General features: G+C 32.4%; 1 protein-coding gene across 1 annotated transcript in view; it reads right to left on the reverse strand.

The window, feature by feature from the left end:
• The window catches only part of LOC117182321 (cytochrome c oxidase copper chaperone), a 38378-nt gene extending 29810 nt beyond the window's left edge, over positions 1-8568 (reverse strand). Inside the window, exon 1 of the mRNA XM_033375479.1 lies at positions 8362-8568. Within this exon, the coding sequence (XP_033231370.1) occupies positions 8362-8462 (101 nt within the window). The 5' untranslated portion in view covers positions 8463-8568. The remainder of the gene's footprint in view (positions 1-8361) is intronic.
• Positions 8569-11403: the final 2835 nt, after the last annotated feature.

Genomic DNA, 11403 nt, shown 5'->3' on the forward strand with positions numbered 1-11403 from the left:
CTTATTTATAATTATAACTTATATACTGATATACAATTTTCTAGTTAAATTCAAAAATGTTGTCTTTTTTGGCGTATCTCATTCCATTTACGAGAAACGTTCAATTAATTCGAATTTTAAGCATTAAAAAAAAAAGTTAGATATCTGAAGTCAGGACCCTTGAGTGTCGGCTACTCTATTGAGATAGCCTCTCTGCTTGTTATTTATGATCGTATTCTTATTTCAATTTCGGAAAGAATATTTTAAAGCCTTCAGACCATTTAAACGAGCTTCCTGGACCTTTAAAAATATCTACCTGACTGCCTGTGGAGAATTTCTCTGAGCTTCTTTGACCTAAAGAATTTTTAGTATATACTCAAAGATTCTTTTCGGTAGGGTTACCATGGAATGTTGGTAAATTACCGTATTCTTTAGTACCTGTAAAACTCGAAGATACTTTAGAAGATGCAACAACAATTTATGTAAAAAGATTGGACAAAAAGACTTGGTTGAAACAATTTGTGGAAATATCATGTGAAATTGTTGACCTTCTAGATCTGAAATGTCCTTCACTGCAGAGATTGCGTGAGATGTATGAACTTAAAGATATTATATGTACGAATCATATGTATAAAAATTTTTCCAATTGCACAATTGAAAATGTAATTTTATTGGAAGATTGGATAATTTCAGAAGAGTACTTATACACTGATAATTATTTATATTTATAGATATACGAAATGTTTTTTTCCATATATATATAATCTACGTATTTTTAAGCATATAATGTACTGATTTTTTTGGAAATTAAATAAAAAAGCAAATGAAAAGAAACTTGTGTTTTTTCTCAGAGTTCCTTGTCCTTATAATAAGTGCGAGTAGTAGATATGCGAATGGTTAGGTCAGTGAACATCATTGGCATTGTGCCTTCAAGAAACGTCGTCCTCAGCATTGGAAGATTATTTCTGCTGGATCAGGTTGCATCCGATAGCTAAATTAGTTTAAGAAAAATGATCTGCATTTAACTTTTTTTCAATTTCAATTGAAGCAAATGATTTTTAATTTAAAGAAATTCACTTAAAATTATATTTTTTTCAGGGTTGTATTCAATAAAAAACACCGTTTTATATTCAACTATTTTTATTTTTCAATAACTTATGTTTTTTACAAACAATTATACAGTTTTTTTCGATTCCTTCTAATAATTTTTACATATATACAATTTACATTATATCTATATTACAAAATATTATTTTCATTCCAACCACTGCATACTATAAATCTGATACAATAAGCTTTATATACAGTATATAATCTGTCTCTCTCACTCATACACTCATATATAGAGTATATTCTATCTCTATCTTTCTCACTCCTACACTCGTATATACAATTTTTACTAGCTTAGGTTTATATACAGTATATTCCATCTCTCTCATTCCTCCACTCATATTTCACCTCGTTTGTTTTTTTTTCTCATATATTACAATCTTAGTAGCCGACAATGGCAATTTTTTTTACATATATACAAATAATCCATAATTATATACATTTTTTTACATTGCATCGACTTCCATAGGGTCATAGGCTCTATATTTACATCCCCATGGAAGAGTATCTGTAGTACCGGGGAGCAGCATTCGTTTATCATCATGCCAGCTGAGAGCAATCTTATCTTGGATGATGGTGTGCACTTCGTGCTTTCGGCTTCGGTGTTGAGTTTTAATCAGATTATGACAAGAAATGAGAGTCTGCTTATAATCATCGAATGTTATGGTTTTCAATGTTGATCCTTTTATACCTTTGGCTCTCTTTTTTCATATCTTCTTCTTCATCCAAAACTTTATATGCATATAATTTTGATCTCAAACTCACAAATTCGGTCATTATTTTTCCGTTGCATTCATCTTTCATTAATTCCAAAGTTTTTATTTTTTAGAGGAATTCCGTAAACATTGTCTGGTGAATAATCTGAGGTGTCAAATTTATGGATGTCTCGTTTAATATATTCGTAAAAGTTGAGAACAGTGAAATAATATATGAGACTGTCTGTATCTGTATATAGAAATTTTGCAGAATTTCCAAAATTTGGTAGAATATAGTTGTAATGAAAATTATACGTGATAATTTTGAGATATCAAGGACTGTGAAACCAATGTAGATAGGTTTATTGAAAAACTATTTGGTTTGCTCATCTCAATAATGACCATATTTTCATCAAATATGGTACAGCTATGAAAGTTTGGTTTAGCAATTAGAGTTTTTGCTCCATATCTCCCCTCCCATTTGGTCAGAAGCGTAACATCTTTGTGCTTCCTAACGTTTTCCATTGTCTTTCCAAAAACGGAATTGTTTATCAATTTATAGAAATTTTTCTCAAATTCATTATTTGCTCTTTTTCTGTGTTCAGTGTTTAAATCAATATATTCTTTTAGCCACGCTTTTTTGCTTGAATTTTAACGCTCGATGAATTTTAGTTAGTTTCATATCTAATTGCAAGTACATTTTTAGGTTTCGGTAATGTAGTACATAGTTTTTCTTTAGTAGCAAATTGGATACTAATTTTGGAATCTGACTTTTTGAACCAGGAGGCACAAAGTGTTCTGGACATAATGGAAGGTCCTTGTGCAAATCGTGAAGTTCTTCAGGATATTCTAGATCCACTTCAAGAATGTAACCTTCAGGGGAATCATCGGGCACATTGAAAAAGTTTGGATCATTTTTGAAATTTTCAAACCATTCAAAATCTTGATATGGTAAAAACTCACTCATAGCTTTACCATACTGATTGTTAATATCCAAATAAAAAATGTATGATTCTGGATCGCATGAATTAAAATCTTCCCCCATAAATCTATTGTTTTCTTTTGCAAAACGGTTTGAGCATTGTGAAACGCCACCTCTGATTGCTTTCTGAATTAAGAGTAGCATTTCTACATCAGTCAGTAAGTGTAGTTCGATTCCAGTGTACTTTAGCATTGCATCAAAAGAAAGTCCCGGTGCTGTGTAATAATGCAATGGATCTAATTTATATGTTGCAAAACAAGATTTTCTACAATTTTCAAAAATGTCAGCCAAAAGTAAAAACATCGGTTTTGAGGTACAAATCGGCATACTGCCCTAAATTTTGCAAATTAAACGCTTCCCATACTGTACGAGCGTGTTGATAATCCTCACCAGAAATGTGGCAATCGTTTAATTTGGAATAAAATGCCTCTTTTGGAGATAAACTGCCTTCCTCTAATTTCTTTCAACTATCAATGTAGTCAGCTAATTCTTTAGTGAAAAAGTGTGGGTCGTAGCCAGATAAATGATGAAAAACTACTGGAATGATATGAGAGTCTTTGTAATTAATATTGCAGCTTCCATGTGTTGGACTACGGTACTTTACTGTAAAGTGACAATGGTCGCGATATTTTACATCGTCTTTCTTAAAACCTTTTTCGCAAATGTGACACAATTTTGCATTTTGAAAATCTTGTTTTTGCTTCGAAGTTAATTTTTCCAATGGTACTGGATTTTCCAAACGATAATTTACTTTTACTGTTAAATCTTTAAATACTTTCATAGACCATTCAATGCAATCCTTTTCACTGTATACTTTAGGCTCTGAGGCTGAATCATTAAAACTGCATTTTGTATAATACGCAACACTAGTAGGGATATGCTTTTGATATCCAGCTTTATCTGTTTGTGAATTTGTAACTGGTTCCAGGAAACATTCAATATCTGCATATACTGCAAATGGTACATTTTCTTTGTATCTGTGATTTTTAAACATTAATATGTTCCTACCATCCCCCTCTGTTGGAAGCATAACTCTACAATGATTCTGATTTTCGCAATCAGCACTATGGTTAATCAGAGATTTTTCAAATTTAAAGTGACACAAGCACCTGTCACAAAAGAATATATAACGTTTTCCTTTCGAAAATTGTGAACTGCTTAATTGAGAGATTTTTAATCCATTCAAAATAATACACTGGATTACTTTCAGAGTCATGGTTATCATTATCAAAATCAGTATTATCAATTATTAGCAAGTGAATTGTAGGGGATTTTGATATTTCATTGCTTATATACAGGGGGACAATCTCATCCTTTTTCTTATTTTCCTCATGTTCTATGCCATAAACATTTATACGCAATTGATTCATTTTTCCAAATTTTTTGATATCTTGAAGTCATGGGAAAGTTGATTCCATCACGTTTCAAGAGCGTATCGAAATGTGGATAGGAAGAGACGGGATTAGAATCTCTGTCAGCAGGACAAAGAGCGGCCATTACCGACCAGAGAAAACATTATTCATCACTGTTCTCAACATTTACAACTGCTCTTTTTTCTTTAATAAATTTAGGTAATCGGATGAAAGTTGATGAGCCTATTGCAAAAGGTGCGTATTTATTTACATTCACATTTCAATTTATAATCTCTTTCAATCTCCAGCCAGACTTTTTTTGCTGGAATTCTTCTACTTTAGTTAAAAGTTGCTCTCTGACCTTACTTTCAAACCATTCATTTATTTCGGTTGCTTCTAAAATAAGTTCATTTCTAGTATTAAAAATTTTTATTGATTCGATTTCCTTATCCTCTTCTATAGCACTAAATCTTGCTGCAAGAATAACATTCGTTTTTAAGCCCCCCCCCCACAAAATTTTTCAAAGCATTTTTTAGTCTATGTGTATTCATTGTTTTTGCATCCATGAGAATATCATCTAAATCTTTAATATTTATAACCAAACCTGTTCTGACTCGACTTTTAAAAGCATACTCCAGATCCTGCCATCTGATTCTGTCTCCTTTCCTATCCAAACCTTCATGTACGCCAGTTCCACTCTTCGTAAGTTTCTTGAATGTGCGGTTTTTGGATGTCAGTAGACCAATTGTTGACTGCAATTTATTTTTTCCCCCTAGAGAGAAGCAACATTTCATAGGTATCTTCATAAATTTGAATAAGTTTTTTGCAGTCCAGTGAGTGCATTTTGTTTAATCACTCGATGGCTACCAGAAAACTGGAAACAAAATTTTCGCTATGAAGTGACTTATCGACTCCAACAATTTCACAAATAATATTTTCAACGAATTGCACTGAGTTTAAATTTTTAAAAAATGTAATTTAATTTGATTTTAAATTTAAATAGTTTAAATTGAAAAAACCATAGAAGGTGCACTAACCGATTCTTAAGAGATACCAGGTTGCCTATCTTCACTGCACAGGCGGAATATGTTGAAGTTCGTAATAATTTTTTAAAAGAATGTTCGGAAAAGTTTTTATAATAAATTGTATAAAACACGAAAACAGTTCAAAATCTCTGTATTAATTTTCACTTCTCTTCACTTTTTTAGGCTTGTGTGTATTCAACAAATACTTGATGACAACTAAGGGAAATGTATGCAAAGCGCCCTTTTATAGATGCACATTTGTTATCCTTGTCTAGTAACATATCTCCCTCTTTGTCTAATTGTTCTAGAACAATCAAGTCATCCTTGATTCTCTATAGTCGAATAGTAGTCTTAGTGGATGATTGAAAAAATTTCAAATATTATATTAATTTGTTGCTTTTTTTAAATTTTATTTAAAATCTTTAGCGTGTGATTGGTAAAAAACTGATCTTTCTAAATTAAAACTGAAAAGCGAGCATTTATCTGTGGATAAAAAAGCATGCGACCTCAGCTCGAATATCGTTGCATGACATAAGGAGCGGTAAGCTCTCTACAGAAGGATAGCATGGGATAATGAAATGTGTGCAGCCTCAGACTGCCGATGTATGAATGCTTCTGTGAGTTTAAACGCGTGTGGCTGTTATCTCTGGTCCTCGCTTGCTACTTGATACCAGAATAAAGCGACAGGCATACTTGAGTATATGACCTACCATAAGAAATGCTTTTTTATTCCTTTCTTACCTTCGATTAACATTAAATATATCTTCTTTTAATTATAATTTTTTCTCGAAGATTCTATACTGCAGAAGAATGTTTTTCACAGGCAGGAATTTTTACTTGAAGCATCATCTATCAGGAATTTTTAAATCAAATTAATAATCCAAACAGGATGCAATGCATAACCCTCATACCAAATGTCATCTGTCCACCAGCACCTTTTGCGCATTTAACAAATACAGGCAGGAATTTTTAGCTGAAGTATCATCTATCAGGAAGCAATAAATCAAATTAATAGTCAAAACAGGATGTCATACGTAGCTCTCCATATTAAATTTCACCTATATACCTGCATCTTTTGCGCATTTAACGAACGTCTTATCTCGAAGGAAGCAAGACATCATTCTTGTTTTTCTCACAATAACCTTGAACCTGTTTACATTAATTTGGATACAGACTATTGCGCAATCGTGACGTCATCAGGACCCTTCGAGAACGATCTCAAAGCTTAGCACGGACACGAACCCGTTTTTCCAAAAAAATTAGCACGGACACGAACCTCTACAGTTTGAAGCCTCTCGATGCCGGTAAGGTAGGAATCTTGCGTTAGAACCCGCCTTGCTCATCTACTCAGAATCCATAAATTTTATATAAAATACAACACGTATTAATGTGCGCTTACAAGAAGTTAAGAATAGTTGCTGTTTGTCAATTATGTAATCAATTTTTTAAAACAAATACACATTCTGACGATTTTTTCATGAGTAGGCTGTCATTCAAAGAATTAAAAGCTTCTACTAATTTTCAAAATATCACAGCAAAGTGTCTTTAGAAAGACATTTCGGGTTGATTCCGCCATACAAAATGAAGCCCATTCTTTAAAAAAGGCTTAAATTCTGAGTTTGATCTAAAAAAATGTATAATTAGTCATTTTTGTTTTGTAAAAAATATAACAGCCATGAGAATATAAAATTCGAATTGATGCGTTCAAATCGGCGTGCCACTTATGGGATTCGTTTCATAGACATTTCCCCTCCGGATTGTAAGAGAACCACTGCCACACACACACGGTGGATGCAAAGGACTGGTTATTACATTCATTTATGACGGTTTCAATGAATTTGAGTATTAAAATAGATGGAATCACTGACAGTTATATAAGAAAAATTAAACTTTGTTGTTCAATAACCAATTTTTGTCAAGTCTCTCGGTAAGAAGGCTTGCATTAAAAAGTATTGAAAAATTGCATGCATCCAGTGGTAACGTGAGAAATATTGAATATTTCTGGATCTCGTTTTTGCTCTCCAATTTTTAATCTTCATAGGAGTAGAAGTTTCCTCTTAAATTGAATCCCTTTCTGTTCCTATAGCGCCGACAACTTTAAATTAGCACATTTTGCAACATTTATTAACTCTTTTTCGAATAATAATGAGGTGAAAAGCTTTTTAAATCCTATAGCATCGGTCATTTACGATGTCAAGATTAATTTCCACACAGATGGTTACGGTGAAAAACAATTTTTTATTATGATTTTACATTTTTGTAATGAAAATTTGAATGGAGCGAACATTTTACGATAAAGAGATGTATTCTTTCTATATAGTGCTACTACATTTTTCAAATTTCATGCTTCTGGAGCGCGTTCCAATGCTTCAAATGACAACTGTGGTTTTAATTCATTGCAGGTTACGTCTGATAGTACCGATCGGCTTTAAAAGGGATTGTAATCTTAATATTTTCGCCGCCTGATGAGGACTAAAAAGCAAAGGACAGAACCGACATTCTTAGTGATTCAACATTTTTAATGCCTTTTAATGCAAGGTTCTTACCGGGTTAAGTAAAATATTTAAAGTTACCCTTTTTACTTGGAAGACTTACGATCATTTAGAAAAAACTTCAAAATTCTTTAAGAATTTTACTGTCGGGCGATTACATATGCAAATAAATACTTTCAAATTTTATGTGAAGTATTCCAAATACTAGTACTTGTTCGTTTAAATTATTGGTGCAATTGGAGAATAGGGGCGTCACCTGTTTTTTGGCTTGAAAAAAAAAGTTTCTTTGACAACAAACTATTAGAATTTATAATCAAACGATAAATGAAGAGATTTGACTAGGCAGAAGTTAAAAATTATTGTTACTACGATGTCTTAAATATGGGTATGTCCAGGCGTGGATTTAATATAGGGTGTTACCCGGGCCATGGCCTAGGGCGGCAAATTTTGAAATATTACTTTCTTTTATAAAGAAAATGATACAAAAAAGCGGCATTTTACGAATAGCCAGAGGCGGCGAAATCCCAAATGCACGTCTGGGTATATCACGATATCGGAATGAAAAACGGAGGTGGCAGATGACGTCTCTATTCTGCAATCTAACCAAATTATATACTTTTATAGACTTTCTATTAATTCCTAATTAAATATTCTGCCGGGTACCTCATGAGCATGTGAATAACTAGTGATGTAATTTCAACATATTTTTTCCATGTAAATACGTACCAGACATCTCGAACTTTTTTAGTTTCTGGACAGGCGCAACAGGGCTTCAATTTCTTTTCTGCCTCATGTTTTTCTTTTACTTTTGGAGAGCTGTTTCCCATGGTCGAAAAAGTGTTCAATGCAATAAATGGAGTCAGTCAAGTAACTATTTACACCATAGTCATGGCTTACAGTATGCACACTCAAATGCAGGCGGCGGATACTTACAATGGCGAGTGCCTGAACCATGATCTAACAAATACATGGTCTAGCCACTTGAGGGCCCTGTTTCGTTCAAGTAACGCAACCGCTTAATTCCACCATTTTGTTAGTTTGACCGCGCAGTTTAAGTTTGACGCGTAAGACTGTACGGCGAACTGTTATAGGAAAATGAATAAAGACACTTCGTTTAAATTACTTGAAATAATACCAAGCTTGTCATTAATTTTGAATCTTTTCAAAACTTCGACATATCTCTTAAAATTACTAAAATTTTGTGTACAAATAATAAGTGTTCAGTTGGTATTTATGCGTCAAAATTTAACAATTTCACTTATTAATTAAACAATTAAAATTGTAACGCTAAAAAATCAAAAGTTCTTTGAAAATCTAAAGATTCAAAGCTTTCTATGTTTCAAATTAAATGGGTTAAAAATTATATAATTAGACTCACAATATTTTTAATTTAATAAAAAAATTTAAGCATGACTATATTATTATGGATTTATTTTGAAGTGGAAAATAGTCAAATGCACGTTTACAATTTTTAATGGCTGAAAACATTAACAGAAGTAATATATTAATAAATTTATTTATTAAATTTGATATAAAAATATATAAAGGAATACCTGAAACTGTGAATGAAAAATATATTATTGATAAATCATGAGTACAGATCGATTTTTAAAATTATTTATTTATTTAATATTTACTGATAAAATAAAACTGTTTTTTTATCAAAAATTTTCAGCTTCAAATACTTTTAATTTTTAATTGTTTATATCCTCAAAACTGCTCTTTAATTATTTTTAAACCTGTTACAATATAGCTTGGACAGATTTTTCTTCTGAAAATTCGTAAAATTCTCGGTTTCCCAGTCCGACGGCCACCTAGTTCTTTATAAAAGAATCTTCGATTTTAAAAACTTGTAATTTTTAATTTTTTCAACCTCTAAAACTACATTTTAAAATTCTTCAATTAAAATGTATGCTGAAAAATAAGAAAATTTAACTGGAAAATTTTTAAAGTGACAGATTCTGGAATTAAGTATTCTAAAATAAATGGTATAATAATCTATAAAAATCACAATTTAGGAAATTAAAAAAAACGGTTCAAATCAAAGTTGGCCAACATTTTTATTATACAAATTTTGTAACATTCGCGGCCGAAAAATAAATTCACTGTAATTTCCCGGTTTTCTAGGTCTCCCGGTCCAGCGTCCAACCTGCACTGCATTATATTATTTTCTTTAGTCAGAACTTTCCCACTTGACTTCAATTTCATTTTATTTGACACAGATACGTCATTTTTTGTCAGCAGAAAGAAGTCATGAAACACATAACCTAAAGTTATAGTTAATGCGTATTTTTCTTTAACGATCTTCAACATTATTATAATACATTTTATAAGGATTCAAATATTTATACACCTGAAAAGTACAAGAAATTTTTATTCTTACATTTTGCATTTTAAAATCCCTTATGTTTGCCGCCTTTCTTATCCAAGATGGAGAAATTAAGCGGTGGATCTTTATTGGTTAGGTTTTTTTTACTTGCGCGTGGCTAGACCATGTATTTATTAGATCATGGTCTGCACCATCGACATATAGAAATGGACCGGTTATGCTGTGGGGAGAACGGTAATAGGCTCTAGAGAGAGAGACAACATATGAGATGATACCTGTCTCTTTCTAGATAAAGCTGATTAATCGAGAATATTTTCGTTGGGTGAAGTTTGGCGCAGCACATGACCGTGCTTAGTATCGCGAGTGCCCCAATAATGTAAAATTTATCGCACTTTTCAGAATTGATTTGTTTATAATTTATTTAATTATAATTTATTGTAAATAAATATAAAAAATGGTGGCAGCTTGTGTAGTTTGTGGGCGTTGTCAAGACGTTTATATAGGGAAATATTTTCATACGTAAGTAAAGTTATTGAACATAATAAAATAAAAAATGTTACAACAAAAACAAAACCTCAAAATATAAAGTTTTGTACCTGTGCAATACAAATGGTTATTTTTCATGTTATAGAAATATTGTTCAAATTTTGACAGTTTTTACATTATTTTTGAACTCACAAAACGATTATTATTGTAGCATTTTCAATCCAATTTCAAGAAGAATTCAAGGTTACCAAGTTTTTAAAATAATCTATCTGGAACAGGTTATTTTACATGAATGTTCTTTAAAATTCAACTTATTATAACTACAAATCTCTAATGTATTGTTTATTTCTTTTTTAATTAACTGTACAGAATATTTAGGCAACACCCGGGGCTACCAATTCACTTAACAGAGTGCTGAAATAGATAAAGGTAGGTTTCGTCTCATATGTTTTTTCTCTCTCTAGAGCCCATTTCAGTTCTCTCCAAAGCGTGACCGGTCGATTTCTATATGTGGATGGTCTGAACCAGCCCTATCCGACACTCCGTATATCAGCATGATTCAACAAAGCATGGCCTTGCCAGGCGTAAGGAAAAGAAAGTCAACCAATCAGATTTGGCACCCTAGGGCGCTCAACCTTTCTGACATCATGGATCGAGTGCAGCAGTGGGCTTCCCCTTCCATTCGCGTCAATGCAGTGAGTATGGTAGGGGCCTTCGGTTATCACCAAGTCACTCCAAGTCGAACGTATTTGAGCATCGAATTGGCGGGACCATGGTTTGTTGAATCATGGTATATCAGATATTCGCCGTGAGCCGCCGATTGGAGGGGATAGACGAAACGATGCCAGCGGGCGGGGTGGCGAGTAATGAGTTTAGCGGGCGTGTGTTTTGATTACATTTTATATGCATTTCAGTAGGCAGTATGTGGAATTATACATGTTGTGTTGTGAATT

The sequence above is a fragment of the Belonocnema kinseyi genome, chromosome 10, assembly GCF_010883055.1.
Source record: "Belonocnema kinseyi isolate 2016_QV_RU_SX_M_011 chromosome 10, B_treatae_v1, whole genome shotgun sequence".
Classification (NCBI taxonomy): domain Eukaryota; kingdom Metazoa; phylum Arthropoda; class Insecta; order Hymenoptera; family Cynipidae; genus Belonocnema; species Belonocnema kinseyi.